Source organism: Macaca nemestrina, chromosome 20, assembly GCF_043159975.1.
Source record: "Macaca nemestrina isolate mMacNem1 chromosome 20, mMacNem.hap1, whole genome shotgun sequence".
Taxonomy (NCBI): Eukaryota; Metazoa; Chordata; class Mammalia; order Primates; family Cercopithecidae; genus Macaca; species Macaca nemestrina.
In genome coordinates this window covers 59,974,267-59,993,333 of record NC_092144.1, presented here as the reverse complement: position 1 = coordinate 59,993,333, position 19,067 = coordinate 59,974,267, and the positions used below count along the sequence as shown (strand labels likewise).

Below are 19,067 nucleotides of genomic sequence, written 5' to 3'. Positions count from 1 at the left end.
CCTTGCCCCTCTCCCCTCTGTGCTTGGGAGGGGGGAAGGGAGGGAGGGGGCTCCCCCTAACCCCCCAGAATGTAAACAGCAGCAGATGAACAAAAATAAAAATACAAAAGGCCGGAGGAAGGTCCCAGGCATCCCCCAACCCCTGGCGTCTTCTCTGTCACCAGCGGAGGTCCCCCATCCACCAAAGCTGCCTCAGTCCAAGGGGCTGCCCAGTGCCGGCCACATCCCCGGGGGCAGAGTCCAGGGCTCAGAACTGCTGTGCCAGCAGCTCACACAGGTGACGGGAGACGGGCTCCTTGCTGGTGCGCAGGGTCAGCCGATACATCTGGGTGGGGACATTGGGGGCAGAACTCAGAGAAGATGGGGAGCCCAGGGAAGTGGGGACACAAGGGAGATAGAAGAAAGAAGGATAAAGGGGCCAGAAAAGTGATACAAGACACAGGAGAGGAGAATGTAAGAATGAAATCAACGGAGGAGCCAGAAAGGAGGGAAATTATAAATGAGAAGAGAAAGGTGGAAACGATATGGAAAGGGAGAAATCAGGGAGGGACAGGAAGAGGAGAGGAAGACCAGAGGTTGGAGACAGGAGAGAAGATTGATGGATAAAGAGGAGGAAAAGTGGACAAAGAGATGCGAGAGGAGGAGGGTCAAAGGGGGGACGTGAATTGAACAGTGAGGCAGGAAGAGTGGGCACAGAGATGACAGGTGGCCTTCCTGCCGACCTCAGGCCTCCCACAGCAGCACTCACCTGGGCCTGGGCGTTGGGTTCCAGCCGGAGCAGACAGCCCACCTGCAGGGCTTTAGTCTGGATGATCCCTGCCCCCACGAAGTTCTCAGGGTTGGGGTCCACATTGTCCAGGAGAGCAGAGCCAAACCCCAGAAGCTGGGAGGGAGGGGGGCCGCCGTCAGAGAGTGCCAGAGCTGTCAGTTACCACACAGTGGCATCCCAGATCCCAAAAACCCTTGGGGATGGGAATTGGCCCCACTTTACAGATGGGAAAACAGAGGCTCAGAGAAGCAAAGCAGCCCTAGGCCAGCAAACACGCCCGCGGTCTCTCACCTTGGCCTTAGTAACTTCTGCGTCCATGGGGTGGTTGGCTTTGAAGATTTTCTGCGCCTCCTGTTGAGGGCTGGGGACCGGGAAGGTTCAAGTCAGGGACCTGGACGGCCCGACCCGCCCACCCGGAGGCGCGGCTTTGGCGCCGCCCCCTCCCCACCCCTCACAGGCTCAGCTGCTTCCAGCGCTGGAAGAAATCCTGGGCCGCCATCTCTGTGGGCTGGAAGAACTTGTTGATGGTCACTGGGAGCTTCAGGGTGAGGGCCTGGGGGGCGCCACCGTACCTGGTGGGGTGAGGGGGAGGCTCCGTTAGGCCCCGCCCCTCGCCCCGGAGGCCCCGCCCACTGGCCGCGCCGCACCTCACTTACCGGAAGCGCACGGACAGCAGCGGGGGCGTCAGGAAGTCCCGCAGACACTCAATATTGAGCACCTGCTGCACCTGCGCGCCGCCATCCACCTGCGCCGCCACGCGCTTGGTCTGCACAGCCAGCTGTGCCCGCCAGCGGTCAAGGAAGCCAGACAGAGGCGGCGGGCCCCCGGGAGGTCTGGGTCAGGAACCCCAGAGCTGCCGGCAGCTCCTGCCTGCAGGTCTTTGAGGGACCCCATGGTGCAATCCTGGACTCAATCCTACAAGGTTCAACTACAAAGTTCATACTATGGAACCTCTGAGGCGCCCCCTAGGTGCCTCCTTTGGCCTCCCACAATGTCACACCTCACTGAGACATAATAGTATTAGCTCTGGAGGCTGACTTGGGTTTGAATCACATCTCTTACCCACCTGAGTGGCTGTGGGCAGCCACTTAACCTCTCTAAGCCTCTGGACATGTGTAAGATTGGGCAACATGGCAAGACCCCATCTCAACAAAAAAAATTAGCCAGGTGTGGTGATGTGCACCTGTACTCCCAGCTACTTGGAAGGCTGAGGCAGGAGGATGCCTTGAGCCCAGAAGATCGAGGCTGCAGTGAGCAGTGTTCGTGCCACTGCACTCCCGCTTGGGTGAGTGAGGCCCTGTCTCAACAAAAGGACATGTGTAAAATGTCCTCAGGAGTTGATGAAATAATCCAGCCGGGTGTGGTGGCTCACGCCTGTAATCCAGCACTTTGGGAGGCCAAGGTGGGAAGGATCACTGAGCCCAATGGTTTGAGACAAGCCTGGGCAACACAGTGAGGCCTCATCGCTATTTAAAAAAAAAATCCATTACAAGTACTTGTCTGTGTGCCCGGTACATGGTAAGTACACAAGGATGGTAGCAATTAGTGTTATCGTCATCTGCATCCGTGTCAGTAGCCCACTGGGAAGGCCTGGGTCTCATGTTCTCTTGCCACTGCCTCCACGGAGCTGCCTGCACGAGCCTCTGGAAATTATGGAAGAGGGAATTTTGTTTCTGATTTTTTTGAGACAGGGTCTCACTCTGTCGCCCAGAGTGGAGTGCAGTGATATAATCTTGGCTCACCACAACCACCACCTCCAGGCTCAAGCGATTCTCCTGTCTCAGCCTCCTGAGTAGCTGGGATTATAGGCGCGCACCACTACCACCCAGCTAATTTTTGTATTTTTAGTGGAGATGGGGTTTCACCATGTTGGCAAGGCTGGTCTTGAACTCCTGGCCTCAAATGATCCGCTGGCCTCAGCCTCCCAGTGCTGGGATTACAGGCATGAGCCCCCACGCCCGGCCGGAAGGAGTTTTGGGGTCAAGCTTTTCTAATTTCATCAATGTGGAAATGGAGGCCCAGAGAAGGAACAGGGGGTACTGATACCTCCAGCCACCCTTCCAGGGTTTTCCAGATACTCTGATCTTCACAATAACCTATGAGGAAGAGGAGGGTCTATATACACTTCACGGTGGGGACAGGAAGGCCCAGATAGGCAAAGTGACTCAGCCTAGGTCATACAGGAGGAGGCCCTGATCAGCGTCTGGACCCGCAGGCCTGGCTTCTGAGTGCAGGAGGTGCTGGCATCATGACATGGAGCCCAGTGGAGGACAATGGCAGGACACGGAAGGTGCCAGACCGGGACAAACTGAGGCCTGGAGCAGGTGAGTTCCGGAAGTAATGCCTCCCACACACCACTTCACTGTCATCTCCTGTCCTGGGGGAAGGAACCCCACCCCCATCTTACAGATGCAGACACTGAATCTCAGAGAAGTAACTGTGTGCCCAAGAGGGGCTAAAGAGAAGTGTGGACCTGGGTCAGCCAGCTTCCCCACAATGAGGAAGGCCGACCTGGAGAGGCAGGCCTGGAGGCAGGAGGCTGGGCCGGGCCTGAGAGGATATGAGTCTGGAGGTCTCCGGGGTGGACCACAGTGGGTGAGAAATTCTGGAACTGCACCGAGGTCTTGTTGCCATAGAAGAGATACATGCGGCCTGCAGTAGGTGGGGGAGGCAGAGCTCCATCTGAGTCCCTCTGACCCCTTCCCCAGGCCCAACCCAAGGTCTCCCTCCCACCCATTCCCACAGTCCCCTGGGACACACCTAGATTCTGCCGGAACTCTGACTTGACTCCGATCTGCAGCAGCTGGTTCTCGAACAGAACCCCGTTGTTCTTACACACAAACCTGGGTGGGAGTGGCAGGGGGCGCAGGATGACAGGGGTGCCTGTCTGCACCTGACCTAGGCTCTGCACCTGTCCCCATTCCCCTCCCCCACCTCCCCCAGGACTCACTTATTCAGCAATTCATCGGCTTCCGGAATGGGAGGGCCGATGTCTTCAGGACCTGGGCTGGAGGCAGGGAGCGGAGTGAGATGGGAAGGGACTTGGTGGGGAGGGGCGAAGACCCAGAGCAATTGAGTGTGAGAACAAACCCTAAGGACAGAACCCCAGAACCACATATCCAGACCCCTCACAGAGCTTCGAGGAACCTCACATCCGTCCAGCAGTGGCCTCCAATGGGAATGGAAACCTGGCCCGTGCCCCCGCATCGGCAGGCACCAAGTTTCCCTTTCCTCAAAGTCCCTGCCTCTGCTGCTCATCAGGAACCCGTTGACAAGAGCTCCCAGTCCCCTAACTCTCCCTGGGGACACCCGAGTCTGCCCCCCCGCGACCTCCCACCCCAGGCCACCCCTTACTCAGCAGCTGGAGCTGGGTCAGCCAGCAAAGCCATGGGGCTCTCGGGGGCAGGCGGCTCCAGCTCGCTGGGCCATCCAATCCCAGAGCAGACAAGAGAAGACAGGCGTGGCAGCCAATCCCAGACAGGCAGCAAGAGGGCCGGAGAGAGAGAGACAGAGAGGGAGAAGGGAAGGAGAGAAGGAGAAAAGGAAGAGCAGGCTGAGAAACGGTGACAGGAAAGGAGACAACGAAGGGTGGCCAGTGTCGGCGGAGTCCAGAGTGGGAGAGGGAGGGTGTGAGCAGGGAGGCTGGGGCAGGGGAGGCAGCAGCCAGGGCTGGCGAAGGCATCGGGATGGAGAGAGGAGCGAGTAGGGGGCTGGGGAGGGGCTCAGGGAAAATGCGGGCAGAGGCCGAGAAGGGACAGCCCTGGGGGTGGCTGTGAGAAGGGGCCCGGGCCCAGGGGGTGCTACCTGAGGAAGGCCTCCTCGGGGGTGGGCCCCAGGCTGGGCTGGGCGGCCGGGCCATCGAAGACGTCCACCAGGAGGTTCCCTGCCCCTGCAGAAGCCGGGGGTGCTGCCGGGGGAGGGGCTGCCCGCAGCCCCAGGAGGTCGGCGGAGGGCGAGGGCGTCGACTGTAGGAAGTGCAGGTCATGGTGAGGACAGATGGCACCCTGGCAGGACCCAGCCCCAGGCACCCTGGCAGGGCCCACCCCAGGGGACTCACCACAGTGCTGGGGGTGGGCTCTACGCCCCCATTGATGTCGTTGCTGCTTGGGTCCCTCCGGCCATCATCCAGGGCACTGCCAGCCCCTGGCCCCTTCTTGCGTTTCAGCTTGGCCAGGATGGACGACTCGCGCTCGGGGAAGGGCGGCATCTCCTCCAGCACCGTAGCCTGGCGCAGTCGGGTGGGGAAGGTCAGTTCGGGTCAGGAGGAGGGGAGAGCGGGAAGGGGGTATGCCAGGGCGGGGAGGGGCAAGGCTCTGACCAGGACGTCGGTGCTGGCCACTGAGCTGAGGGTGAGGTACTCCACGGCTCGCTGCTGCAGCTCCACGTCAGCATTGCGCAGCTGGGAGCCGGCCCGCAGCACGGCCTGGATGGTGGCCTTGGTCTCGGGGAAGAGGTTGATGAACTTGATGTAGGTGGACAGCAGCAGTGCCCGCGTCGCCACGCTGCACAGGTGGAACTTGGAGTGGAGCAGGGAGAACTGCACCGGGGGGCTGTGCGCGGGAGTGGGTGTCAGCGGGGCCAGGCTCCACTGCCCTCTCCCAGAAACCCCCTCGAGAGGCGCCCCTCCCTGGGATGGACCTGTCCCAGGACCCCAGGCCGCTGGAGGGGAGTGGCCCTCCCCAGGCACCAGGCAGGGGCCACAGTTACACTCTGTCCATGATCCTGGGACTGAGGTCCTCTCTTACCCTGCTAGGTGGGTTGGGGTGGAGGCCGAAAGGATGGGAGCCCATCACCGCCTACCCTGACACCCCTGGGGATCCCTCAAGCCCTGGATCCGTCAGAAGTGTGTAGTGTTCCCCCCACAGGCTGAGGCTCCCTCACCTGGAGCGGGGGTCCCCAGCAATCAGGTTCCCAAACTCCCCAAGGATGTAGCCGCCAACCTTCACCATGTTCTCATGACAGGCGGGGGCCTGGAGCGCCTGGGGGGGGGCGGGGAAGGGCGTGGAGAGGACAAGAATGAGCGCCCTCTCTGGGAGCACTGGGTGCAACCACCTCCTGACTGGTGGAACCCTCAAAGCTCTGCTGCGGGTGGGGTTATAGGTGGTAAACTGAGGCACAAAAAGGTTGAGTGACTGGCCCAAGCTCACACAGGCCGTAAAACAGGGCTGTGAGCCGGGCGTGGTGGCTCATGTCTGTAGCCCTAGCATTTTGGGAGGCCGAGGAGGGCAGATTGCCCAAGCTCAGGAGTTTGAAACCAGCCTGGGCAACATGGTGAAACCCCATCTCTATTAAAAATACAAACAAATTAGCTGGGTGTGGTGGCACGCGCCTGTAGTACCAGCTACTGGGGAGGCTGAGGCAGGAGAATGGTTTGACGCTGGGAGGCGGAGGTCGCAGCGAGCCAAGATCACGCCAAGGCACTCACTCCCCAATCCAGCCTGAGTGACAGAGTGAGACTCCGTCTCCAAAAAACAAACTAACACACCAAAAAAAAAAAAAAAAACAGGGCTGTGCAGGTCCCCTTTCCTGGGGCAGAGGGAAACGGAAACTACCGAGATCTGGGGCCGGGACTGCACACCGGGCTCCCCATGCCCATGCCCTGGGGACTCCTCACATCAGGAGGGTGGGAGGGACCCAGAGCCCTGGGTGCCCTGGGTTGGCCCAGAGAGGCAGAGGCCCCACTTTGAGGTCACAGCGGTGCAGGAGGAGGGTGGCCAGGGGCTGGCAGGCCCCACAGCCCCAGCCGTCCTTGCTCTGCCTCTAGGTCCTGTCGTGGGGTCATGGGGGTCAGGGTCAGGAATGCTGACCTCAAAGACCGTCTTGGCGGCGTAGCCCTGGACGTCATCACGGTTGGTGACGATCTGTAGCACACGGTACCACACCTCTTCACTCACGTAGTCGCCCGCGATGCGGATGAGGTTGAGGATGGTGTCCACATACCAGCTGTAGTCCACGGCGTACTTCTCAGCCAGGATGGCCACCTTCAGGACCTGCCGCCGGAGCGTGTGAGAGACAGAGTGCCCGCAGGCTGAGTTGGGCTTTCACTCACCTGGCTCTGGGCTCACCACTGCCCCCATCTGGAGACCCAGGAGTCCAGGTCCCAGCCCCTCCTCCCTCAGACCCAGGAATCCAGGCCACCAGACACCTCTCCCTCAGATCCAGGTATCCAGGCTCCAGCCCCTCTTCCCTCGGACCCAAGAGTCCAAGCCCCCAGTCACCCCCTCCCTCAGAACCACAAGTCCAGCCCGCACCCCGCAGCACTCACGATCTCCTCGCGGATGGCATAGTCGGCTGTCTCCAGGTACCGCAGCATCTCCGACACGATCTGCTTGGCATTGCTCCGGTCACACATGGCGTAGAGGAGGTCAGCTGCCCGCTGCCGCACGCTGACGTCCCGCTCCGTCTGAGGGTGGACAGCAGGGCCCAGGTGTGTTTTAGACTCCCTGTTGGCACAGGGTTGGCCACCCAAGGGCCTCTGAGCCTCTGGTCTTTCTGAGGGGGGTGGCAGGCCCAAGTGGGCTCCAAGGGGTCACACCTTGAGGGCATTGATGACGGTGTCAATGTGCGTCTTGACGGCTTCGTGGGAGAACTCGGAACTGGCCAGCGTGCACATGCTCTCCAGGGCCAGGTAGCGCAGGTTGGTCTCCCGGTGCTGCAGGAACTGGCCCAGCTGGTTGCAGGCCCGCACCAGGAGGTTGGGCTCACTGCCCGCAGGGGCCACAAGAAAGGGATAGTGAGAGAAACTGACAGGAGGAGGTGGAGGACTCGGGCCCCAGCTGCCCACCTCACAGCCCCCAAGGATCCAGGTCTTAACCTTGCCGGCCCTACATTGAAGTCCTGCACCTCCAGTGACCCAGACAGCTGGGCCTTTGAGCCCAGAGAAAGAAACCCAGCAATTCTGCCCCCAGGAAGCGCCCCAGCACCAACCTCACAGGTGACACTTCACAGCCCCATCCTCCTACTACCTAAAAGTCAAGATTCCCTGCCCTCTGCCTAGGACCCAGGAGTCCGGGCCTCCACGCCCCTCTTTCCTGGCCCCGGGCATCAGGCCCTGGTGGGCCCAGGCGGGCACCTGTCATAGTGGATGATGAGGCTGATGGTCTCGAAGAGGATGGCGTTCTTGGCGTTGGAGTGCTGCACCTTCTTGGATTTGGGGGGCTCCTGGGCCTTGTTGAGCACAGTCTCCAGACATTCCACCAGCCGCCCCTTCACAGCCGCATCCTCTGGGGAAATGAAGGGGACGCACCTGGCTGAGTGTCCTGCCCGCCTGGCAAACCAGCTGGGGTGGTGGCCATGCCCCAGCTCCTGTCTTCCAAGGGAGGAGCTCGGGGTGCCTCTGACCTTGAGAATTCTGCAGCTCAGGGCCAGGGTCTCTGCTCCCTCAACCTCTTCCCAGCCCAGCAGAGGAGGTGAGACAAGGCACCTCTGGAGACACAGGATCTATCCCCAGTCCTGGGCTCTCCTCCTGCTCTGACCCTCTCGGGCAAGAGGTGGCACCCATGTGAGCCTCAGTTTCCTCATCTGCAGCTCTGAGGCTCCTTAGGTTTCTCACTGAGCAAAAGAAGCTCCAGGAACCTTCCCAAGAGATGCCCCCAAACCCAGGTCTTCCCAAGGACTGGTGCGAGTGCCGAGCAGCTGCTGACAAAAATGCACCAGCCACCCACCCAAGTGTCCGTTCAGCAAAAGACCGCTGCAGGCACACTCGGTGCCATCCTCTGGGCCTAGAGGCTGGGAGGTCAAAGGACACAAGGCTCAACCAGGCACCCCCTCACCCCCCAGAGCTCTCTACCACTGACAGATGCCAGCCAGAAGCTCACAGGAACACCAATCACTACATTTCCCAGCATGTGACGTCTTTTCAAGTGTATATAAGAGCTGTCAAGTATTCCAGCAAAAAATGCTGCCGCAAATCTACAGGAAAATTCACCAGATAGAGGAACAAGCTAAAAGACACCACAAGGCAGCAATGAGGCCAGTCGCCACCATGGGACACATGGCAATGGCATCTCCTGCTTTCTCCAGAAACAGGTGTGGGGGCTAGTCCAGACTACAAGAAACAACAAAGACAGAATCCAATTTAAATCCTGTTTTTGTAAACAGGGCAACTATGTCACCCAGATTGATCTCAAACTCCTGGGCTCAAGCGATCCTTCTGCCTCAGTCTCCCAAAGTGATAGGATTACAGTGTAAGCTACTAAACCTGGCAGAATCCAATTGAATATGTGATCCTAGACTGTACTGTGATATATATTGTGTTTTGGTTTTGTTTTGTTTTTTTTTTTGAGACAGAGTCTCACTCTGTCACCCAAGCTGGAGTGCAGTGGCGCAATCTTGGCTCACTGCAACCTCCGCCTCCCGGGCTCAATCGATCCTCCCATCTCAGCCTCCTGAGTAGCTGGGACTACAGTCATACACCACCACACTGGCTAATTTTTTGTATTTTTTGTAGAGATGGGGTTTCGCCATGTTGGCCAGACTGGTCTCGAACTCCTGAGCTCAAGTGATCCTCCTGCCTTGGCCTCCCAAATTGCTGGGATTACAGGTATGAGCTGCCAAGCCTGGCCCAGAACAACATATTTAAAGGCAAAACATCATGATGTATGTAATTTACTTTTAAATATTTCAGAAGAAAATAAAACAAGAGCATGCATACATGGCAAAATGTGAAGTCTAAGTAATGACATCTCTCTACTTGTGTGGATGTTGGGAAACTTTTCACAATGCATGTGAAAAAAAAATGACTTGGAAACAAATTGGCAGTAGCCCACTACCATTTGCTGAAAAGGAGGTGACACAGGGTTGGTGTGTCCTCAGACCCAGCCTCAGGACAGGGCTGTATCTGCAGTTCCTACACCACAGAGGGTTGGAGTGGGTGAGGTGCCTGCCCTGGGTGTACCACAGAATTACCAACCGGGCCTTCTGGGGTGGACGTGGGCTTAAAGCATGACCTAAGCCCTTCTTGACAGGATGAAAAAGAGGCCCAGAGAAGGAAGACATGTCCCCAGGGTCACACAACAGAATTCATCACTGGCTTCACACAAGATGGGCCTCTGGTGTCACCTCAATATCATACACTCAGTTATAGAGTGTGCACACACATGCCATGTGCAGAGGGACGTGCACAGACACAATGCATGCTGGCAAGCATTGAGACACGCATACCCAGGCATGCAGACAGGTGTCTACACTCATGTACACACCCACTTGCGTGCACAGACAGGTACACATGTAGATGCACACACTGATACATACACATGTACACACATAGATACCATGAACACACTGCCACATATAGATACAGACACACACACACAATGACACATCCACATACAGGGGGATGCATGCAGACGTGCATGCACACGGACAGGTATCGACACACACAGATGAACACGCGCACACACGCAGGCATGAACACAGGCATGCACACCCAGAGATTCGGTGGCGTACATCGGCCCTGGCCCCTGGCAGGTGCTGGGCATGCTGGCTGAATGGAGGGAACTGGTGCATTAGCACCTACTGTGTGGCAGGCCCCTCAGCACAGGGTCCCAAGAAACTGCTCCATGAAGTCAGTCAGCCAAGGCGACAGAAGCCCAGGGGAGCTCAGTGGCAGAGGGAGGGGTTTACAGCAGAGAGTCTGGGGGCCGACTGCCGCTTACTCAATGCCTAGAACGGTGATGTCTCACCTTCAAGCCTCAGCCTCCCTGTGTGCATATCACACTGGCTGTTCCTCCTTGCCAGCTCTGTTCGGCAGGTGCAGGCGCCCCCCTGCACAGTGCCTGGCTCACTACAGGAGTCTCATACACACTGGCTATTGGGACCGTGAGCGGTAAGGGAAGGTTCCCACCAGACGTGAAAACCCCTAACAGGGCTATGGTAATTCAGACAGCACAGCCTGGAATCACCCACTGCCCGGGTGGGTGACCCTGGGCCAGGAGCTCCCTCTCCCAGTCTCAGATTCCTCATCTAGAAAACAGGCGCAGTAACAGCCCCTAGTGACAGGGCTGGAACGAGAGCCTGGGTAGCAGGGACCTCAGCAATGAGGCTGATCGATGATGCCGCATAGGGTGGGCACTGGGCCTCGCGCTGCCCGCTTGCCACCCCCACTGCAGCCACGTAACAGGGGACAGAGGAACCGCCCCAGCTTCAGAGAAATCCTGACCCAGACCCTCCAGTCCCACCTGGTGCGCTGTGGAGCTGGAGGCCCCCAGAAGCCAGCAGCAGGCCACCCCGGGTTGGGGAGTGCGCGGCGTTCGTTACCTGGAGGCGGGTAGCACTGCAGCAGCCGCAGGAGCTTCACCGAGAGCCAGGGCGCTGGGACGAAGTAGTAGGTGTAGTCCTGGAGGTCGGTGGAGGCTGAGGAGACAATCTGCGGGGGAAGAGCAAGGAATAGGTTGGGGGCTGGGGTGGGAGGGGCACGTGGGCTCACATGCCAGGGTGAAGCAAATGGTGCCTTCCAAGGGCAGTGCTGTCAGTGTTAACAGTTTTGTTAGTGCGTTTCTTTGTAGAGACAGGGTCTCACTATGTTGCCCAGACGGGTCTAGAACTCATGGCCCCAAGCAATCCTCCCACCTCAGCCCCCCAATGTCCTAGGGTTACAGGCATGAGCCACCATGCCCAGCCAATGTGATGGTTTTATGAAGCAGGAATCTGAGGCTCTGGGAAGGGAGCGAGGAAGGGTCAGGCACACAGGATGGGGGCAAAACTAGGACTAAGCCTGGCTGGTTGATCTTTCTAAGTAATGCTGGTGCGCGGTGGGCAGGAAAGGTCTCTGCTGGTTCCCTTCTGTGTGACAGTCCCAGGTCCCCTCCTCACATGGGATGCTCTGAGCCTCCCCTGCCCCAGGTTTCCTCCATCAGAGCACACAGCATGCCGGCTCCCGGAGGCTGTTTCCTGTAGTCCCCCTACAAGGCTCAAAGCTACTCAAGGGCAGGGATTGGGTCTGACCCTTTTCTGGGTCCCTAGGCCTAATACAAGGTCAGATAGGAAGAGGTTCAGGGAAGAGGCAGGGAATTAGTGAAAGACTGAAAGATCATGGCTGGGCGCAGTGGCTCACGCCTGTAATCCCAGCACTCTGGGAGACCAAGCGGGGTGGATCACCTGAGATCAGGAGTTCAAGACAAGCCTGACCAACATGGCGAAACCCCATCTCTACTAAAAATACAAAAATTAGCTGGGCGTGGTGGTGCACGCCTGTAATCCCAGCTACTTGGGAGGCTGAGGCAGGAAAATTCCTTGAATCTGGAAAGCAGACGTTGCAGTGAGCCAATATGGCGCCACTGCACTCCAGCCCAGGCAATAGAGTAAAACTCCGTCTCAAATAAAAAAAAAGAAAGAAAAAGAAAGATTGGGCCAGGCACGTGGTTCACATCTGTAATCCCAGCACTTTGGGAGGCCAAGGTGGGCAAATCACCTGAGGTCAGGAGTTTGAGACCAGCCTGACCAACATGGTGAAACCCCATCTTTACTAAAAATACAAAATTAGCCATCGTGGTGGCACATGCCTGTAATCCCAGCTACTTGGGAGTCTGAGGCAGGAGAATTGCGGGAAGTGGAGGTTGCAGTGAGCCAAGATCGTGCCATTGTACTCCAGCCTGGGCAATAAGAGCGAAACTCCATCTCAAAAAAAAAAAAAGGAAAGATCATGTGACTTTTCTTCCTCATTGCAAACTCCTATTCAACCTTGCAAAGCCCTTCTCCAGGAAGCTCTGGCCCACCTCTGTGCTGGTCTGTGTTCCTGCCTCACTGTCATCCCGGCACACTCCAGCATTCGGACATGTGATGAATGGATGAAACAGTGACTGAGGCTGAGCACAGCGGCTCACAGCTGTAATCCCAGCACTTTGGGAGGCTGAGGCGGGAGGATCACTTGAAGCCAGGAGTTTGAGACCAGTGTGGACAACAAAGCAAGACTGATCTCTACAAAAAATACAAAAATTAGTGGCCGGGCGCGGTGGCTCACACCTGTAATCCCAGCACTTTGGGAGGCCGAGGTGGGCGGATCACGAGGTCAGGAAATCGACACCATCCTGGCTAACACGGTGAAAACCCGTCTCTACTAAAAATACAAAAAATTAGTCGGGCGCGGTGGCGGGCGCCTGTAGTCCCAGCTACTCGGGAGGCTGAGGCAGGAGAATGGCGGGAACCTGGGAGGCGGAGCTTGCAGTGAGCCAAGAAAGCGCCACTGCAGTCCAGGCTGGGCAACAGAGTGAGACTCCATCTCAAAAAAAAAGGAAAAAAAAAAAAATTAGCCACCTGCAGTCCCAGCTACTCGGGAGGCTGAGGCGAGAGATCGCTTGAGCCTAGGAGCCAGAGGCTGCAGTGAACCATGGTTGCACTACTGCACTCCAGCCTGGGTGACAGTGAGACCCTGTCTGTTAAAGAAACAAAACAAAACCAAACCCTGAGAAAGAAAGAATGAGTAGCTGCGTGAGCTGGTGTGTTCTTCTCTTTGCCTGTGAATCCAGGCCTCTCTCTACTGCCCAGCAGACATGCATGTGTGCTCCAAGTCTCAACTCAGGGAATCCTTCACCGCCCCCAGGAAGCCTTTGTGGACTCCCAGCCTGGGTTAAGTGCCTCCTATGGGCGCCCTGTCCTACCTCCATTATAGCGCAAGTCACCCCTTTTCTGATAATCGGTGACTGAGTCACCTCCCTGCAAGCAGGACAGGGAGCTCCTTAAGTGCAGAGCTTGGTTTCTGACTCATCTGTGTCCCTGGTGTCACCCCACATGGAGCCTGGCATGCAAGAGGCCTCAGGGGATGTTCCTGGGCAGGACAGGAGCAAAGGTGGGAGAGGGACGCCAGGCAGGAGTGAGGCTGCACAGGAAAGACAGAGGCGGGAGGCAAAGCCAGAAGAGGAAAGGCGGGAGACAGAGAGAGGAGCGGGAGAGGGAGGACGGCAGGGGGCAGCTCTGGCTCCCAGGGTGTTCGGCCTGCGAGGCCCTGTTCTCAGCACTTTATCCACAGCCCTCTGTGCCTCAAGGCGGGCACTGGTATTAACCCCACTGAACACAGGGGGCAGCTGAGGCCAGGGAGGTGAAGCCACTTGTCCGGGGCCACCCAGCCAGGAAGAGGCCGAGCCAGGATGAATCCAGCTCAGAGCTTGAGTTTGTAAACCTTGGGCTGGGCTGCCTCTCAGGGAGAGTGGGGACCTGGGGGGTGTCAGAGGGCACAGGGATGCCAAGGCCACCTCCTGCAGCCAGCATCTAGGCCACACCCACCCGGCTGAGGCGCGACACAGCCAGGGAGATGCACGTCTTGAAGTCGTCTGGGTTCTTCTTGCAGAGACAGGTGATGAGGCTGACAGCAGCCGTGACCACGCCCTGCAGGGGCAGAGGAGAGGCAAGTCAGGCCCTGGGGGAGGCGGGCACCTGAGAGCAGAGGCTCAGGAGCGGGGCAAGGTCGGGCTGTGTGTGCAGTTGGGAGGATGGGGTTTAGGGGTTTGCACACGTGTCACTGTGCGTGCTTCAGGGGTGGGGTGAGGAGGCCACGGGGCCTTGGGCACCATGACCAGCACTGACCTGGGTGTGTGGGGTATCCCCGGCAGGACCCCAGGCAGCTGGGTAAGGAGCAGTGAAGGGGTGGGACTCCAGAGAGTTGAGACTATGGTGAGTGGGACAGGGGTCAAGGTTTCTGTGCCGGTGGGCAGGTGATGGGCGGTGTTGGGGGAATCTCCGGGTATCAGAAACAGAGAGTGGGATTTTCTAAGGGGCTGGGTGGCTGGTGAGGGGTTTGGGGGGTCACTGGACAGGATCCCTAGCCAGCCAGGTGAGTGTCAGAGATGGGGATGGGAGGGTTTCTGGACACTTGGGCAGGTAATGAGTACCAGGGACACTGGATCATGGTTTCTGGTGCCTGGTGAACGTCAGAGCCAAGTGTGGAGCCCCAGACATCCAGGGGGTCTGGGCTGAAGGGGGAGCCCCAGGCATCCAGGGGGTCAGAGCCAAGGGCGTAGCCCAGGCGTCCAGGGGGGGTCAGGGCTGAGGTGGGAGCCCCAGGCAACCAGGGGGGTCAGGGCTGAGGTGGAGCCCCGGGCATCCAGGGGGGTCAGGGCTGAGGTGGAGCCCCGGGCATCCAGGGGGGGGTCAGGGCTGAGGTGGGAGCCCCAGGCAACCAGGGGGGTCAGGGCTGAGGTGGGAGCCCCGGGCATCCAGGGGGGTCAGGGCTGAGGTGGAGCCCCGGGCATCCAGGGGGGTCAGGGCTGAGGTGGAGCCCCGGGCATCCAGGGGGGTCAGGGCTGAGGTGGAGCCCCGGGCATCCAGGGGGGGTCAGGGCTGAGGTGGAGCCCCGGGCAACCAGGGGGGTCAGGGCTGAGGTGGAGCCCCGGGCATCCAGGGGGGTCAGGGCTGAGGTGGAGCCCCGGGCATCCAGGGGGGTCAGGGCTGAGGTGGAGCCCCGGGCATCCAGGAGGCGTGGGGGCAGAGGGCTCACCATGTGCTGGTCATTGAGCAGGTGTACCACGCGTGCCGTCCACTCGCCCATGGGCACCAGGTCAGGCGAGGCCTTGTAGAGTCGCAGGAGGCACAGGGCCGCACTCTGCTTGACGCTGTCCATGCTGTCCCTGTGGGGACACCATGTGGGGCAGGGGAAGCAGTGTCAGTGACCCCAGCACCTCCCCTCCTCTCCTGTTTCTCCCAGGAAGGGTGTGCGAGGCCAGTGAGAGGGACAGACAGCCAGGCTACCGCAGGATCCAATCTGGCGCCGCCCTCATGGCCCACCAGAACTCAGTGTCTTCATCTGCAAAATGGCTGCGTCTCAGTAACCTCATGGGGTCCCTGGCAGGGCTCAGGAATATGTCAGGCCTGGCCCTGCACCTTCATTCATTCACCAAGCACCTACTGGGTGCCCATGGGGTACCAGGCAGTGCTGTGGGCGCCGTGGATAGAGTGGCGAACAAAGTGGTCCAAACACTTGTCCTTACATGTCAGACAGCACCACGAAAACACATACATCAAATACTGTCAGGGCTGGGCATGGTGGCTCATGCCTGTAATCCCAGCACTTTGGGAGGCCGAGGTGGGAGGATCACTTGAGGCCCTAAGTTCAAGACCAGCCTGGACAACAGTGAGACCCAGTCTCTTCAAAAATACAAAAATTAGCTGGCTGTGGTGGCGCAGGCTTGTAATCCTAGCTACTTGGGAGGGTGAGGTGGGAGGACTGCTTGAGCCTGGGAGGTCGAGGCTGCAGTGCGCCACGAGTGTGCCACTGCACTCCCTCTAGCTTGGGCAACAGAGTTAGATCTGTCTCTAAATAAATAAAAACATTTAAAATAAACAAAACAGAGTAACTTAATGAGGAAAGACTGAAAATCCTCTGCAACAGAACGTCCCAGGCAGAGGGGACAGCCTGTCCCAGGACCATCAGGAAGGCGGAGCCTGCGCATAGGAGAAGCAGCGAGGAGGCCTGGGGGCTGCGGAGGCCTGCAGGCTGCGGCCTGAGCCATGGGGCAAGAGGCTGCAGATAGGACAGGGAGGGAACATAGGGCCAGACCCTGCAGAGCCTTGTGGGTTGCAGTGAGGACTTGGTTTTTTACCGATTGGGGGATGGAAGCCGCTGTGGGTGGTGAGCAGAGAATCAGCGTGACATTAACGTGACAGCAGGAACAGCTACCCCCAGACCCCTTCGGCCTGTCCAGCACTCCCACAGGTCTCTGGATGGATTCACTCATTTATCTTCTCTCCACAGCAAACTGAAGAAATGGGTGTGTTTTTGATAGGTGTTTAAAGTGTCCCTCTGGCTATTGTGAGGGAACAGACTTTGCAAGGCCCTTTTGATTCCAAGGGAACATATTCACAGGTTCTGAGGGTTAGGGTGGCTCACGCCTGTAATCCCAGCACTTTGGGAGGCTCAAGCAGGAGGATCACTTGAGCCCAGGAGTTCGAGACCAGTCTGGGCAACATGGTGAGACCCCCATCTCTACTAGAAATACGAGAATTAGCCAAGCGTGGTGGCGCATGCCTGGAGACCCAGCTATTTGGCAGGCTGAGGTGGGAGGATCGCTTGAGCCTGGGAGGTGAAGGCTGCAGCCTGGGTAGGTGGCAGAGCAAGACCCCGTCTCCAAACAAAAAAAAAAGGGTGGGGGTACTTTGCAGATATGATGAAGTTAAGGATCATGAGCTGGAGAGAGGATCCTGGGTGATCCAGGTGGACCCGATGTCATCACAGGGTCCTTATAAGGGAAAGATACAGTTCAGAGTCAGAGAGAGATGATGTGAGGATGGAACAGAGGTCAGGCAGGAGAGAAGATGCCACGCCACTGCCTTTGGGGATGGGGGAAGGGGCCACGAGCCAAGGAAAGCAGGTGGCCTCTAGGAGCTGGAGAAGGCAAGGACATGGCCTCTCCTCTAGGGCCCCCGGAAGGGACCAGCCCTGGCCATGAGATGGATGTTGGACTTCCAACGTCCAGAACTGGTGTTTGACACTGCTGTGCTTGTGGTAATTCATCACAGCAGCCACAGGAAAGCAGTGTAGGCACTTGTACTTGTCTGGCACAGAACCTGGCAGCCAGCGGGCAGCCCATCTCAGAGGGCTGACTCCAGGCCCCAACCGTAACCCAGCTCCCAGCACAGTGAAGAGCATGGAGCATGACATTGTTCTAGAAGAGGATCCCAAGGGAGCACCTTCTGGGGTCAGACACGCCTGCCTGAGGCTGTGACTGTGGGGCGCAGTTTGGGGTAAGCCACTGACCCTCTCTGATGGGCTGTTTCCCCTTCAGGAAAATGAAGAGCCTTGTCAACTTTGGGGACAAAGAAATAAGACTGTGGGCCAGGCATGGTGGCTTATGCCTATAATCCCAACACTTTGGGAGGCTGAGGCAGGTGGATCACTTGAGGCTAGGCGTTTGAGACTGGCCTGGTCAACATGGTGAAACCCCATCTCCACACACACAAAAAAAGAAGGCCAGGTGCAGTGGCTCACGCCTATAATCCGAGCACTTTTGGGACACTGAGGCGGTGGATCACCTGAGGTCAGGAGTTTGAGACCAGCCTGGTCAACATGGTGAAACCCCATCTCTTCTAAAAATACAAAAATTAGCAGGGTGTGGTGGCGTATGCCTGTAATCCCAGCTACTCGGGAGGCTGGGGCAAGAGAATCGCTTGAGGTTGCAGTAAGCCGAGATCGCACCACTGCACTCCAGCCTGGGCAACAGAGCGAGACTCTGTCTCAAAAAAAAAAGAAAAAAAAAAAAGAAATGAGACTGTGTGGTGCATGGCCATAGCCTTGAGTAAGGAGGCACCGGGAGCTGTCAAGACCGGCCCAGTCATGGCCTATCAGTAAAGGCTTTCCCAGAAAACAGCCAACGGACGGCAAAGGACATGGGGAGAAGTCCTCAGGGCAGACCTGCACGAGTCAAAGGCCTGTAGCAACATGTCTCACTGGATGTGCAGCCACCCAGCAGCTGGCTCCTGCCATCAGCCAGGCAGATACCTGCCCAGCTGACACCTGTTGCCACAGCCTCCCAAAGTGCTGGGAACCCTCGTGTGCTGCAGCTGGGGGCGGACACAGGGACAGGCCCTCTGGAAAGGCTCTGGGCTCCCTCTGTCCAGAAAGGCCACCGCTGTGTGTGAAGTAGACCAAGACCAACAGTGCTGCCCCCAGACGCCCACCCTACAGGAACGTTCACAGCCCAGTGGTCAAGTTAGAACCAGAAACCAGCAAGAAGCCTGTCCACAGATGATGCTCCATTTATGACAGCACTTTTCCCATCTCAGTCATGGCAGGCATCTACCCAGCCCTGATTCCTGGCCACTCTCCCATCGCTGCAACGGTGCGCATCTCCCGAGCCCTGACTCCGGGACACTTTCCCATCTCTGTCATGGCGCACATCTCCCAAGCCCTGACTCGGGGCCACTTTCCCATCGCTGCCATGGCGCGCGTCTCCCGAGCCCTGACTCGGGGCCACTTTCCCATCGCTGCCACGGCGCGCGTGTCCCGAGCCACAGCGCATCTCCCGAGCCCTCACTCCGGGCCACTTTCCCATCGCGCCAAGGCGCGCATCTCCCGAGCCACAGCGCATCTTCCGAGCCCTGACTCCAGGCCACTTTCCCATCTCTGTCATGGCGCACATCTCCCGAGCCCTGACTCGGGGCCACTTTCCCATCGCTGCGATGGCGCGCATCTCCCGAGCCACAGCGCATCTCCAGAGCCCTCACTCCAGGCCACTTTCTCATCGCTGTGATGGCGCGCATCTCCCGAGCCACAGCGCATCTTCCGAGTCCTGACTCCGGGCCAAGCTCTGCTCTAAGCACTTCCACACAGCTCGCTCACTCTCCACCACAGCCCTCTAAGGACGCGGATTCT

General features: G+C 58.3%; 1 protein-coding gene across 2 annotated transcripts in view; it reads right to left on the bottom strand.

Annotated features, from left to right (window-relative positions):
• Positions 1 to 62: 62 nt before the first annotated feature.
• Positions 63 to 19,067, bottom strand: part of LOC105497180 (adaptor related protein complex 2 subunit alpha 1) — a 40,867-nt gene continuing 21,862 nt past the window's right edge. The window contains exons 5-24 of one of the 2 annotated variants that reach the window (XM_071087504.1): positions 15,198 to 15,327; positions 13,988 to 14,089; positions 11,027 to 11,135; positions 7,842 to 7,992; positions 7,305 to 7,473; positions 7,035 to 7,172; positions 6,577 to 6,759; positions 5,651 to 5,748; positions 5,088 to 5,319; positions 4,827 to 4,994; positions 4,574 to 4,734; positions 4,124 to 4,189; positions 3,720 to 3,776; positions 3,530 to 3,612; positions 3,333 to 3,421; positions 1,426 to 1,550; positions 1,225 to 1,341; positions 1,061 to 1,130; positions 749 to 883; positions 63 to 325 (exon numbers count right to left, since the gene is read on the bottom strand). In XM_071087504.1, the coding sequence (XP_070943605.1) occupies positions 248 to 325; positions 749 to 883; positions 1,061 to 1,130; positions 1,225 to 1,341; positions 1,426 to 1,550; positions 3,333 to 3,421; positions 3,530 to 3,612; positions 3,720 to 3,776; positions 4,124 to 4,189; positions 4,574 to 4,734; positions 4,827 to 4,994; positions 5,088 to 5,319; positions 5,651 to 5,748; positions 6,577 to 6,759; positions 7,035 to 7,172; positions 7,305 to 7,473; positions 7,842 to 7,992; positions 11,027 to 11,135; positions 13,988 to 14,089; positions 15,198 to 15,327 (2,461 nt within the window). In that variant the 3' untranslated portion in view covers positions 63 to 247. The remainder of the gene's footprint in view (positions 326 to 748; positions 884 to 1,060; positions 1,131 to 1,224; positions 1,342 to 1,425; positions 1,551 to 3,332; positions 3,422 to 3,529; positions 3,613 to 3,719; positions 3,777 to 4,123; positions 4,190 to 4,573; positions 4,735 to 4,826; positions 4,995 to 5,087; positions 5,320 to 5,650; positions 5,749 to 6,576; positions 6,760 to 7,034; positions 7,173 to 7,304; positions 7,474 to 7,841; positions 7,993 to 11,026; positions 11,136 to 13,987; positions 14,090 to 15,197; positions 15,328 to 19,067) is intronic. The other variant, XM_071087505.1, reaches the window with a different exon arrangement.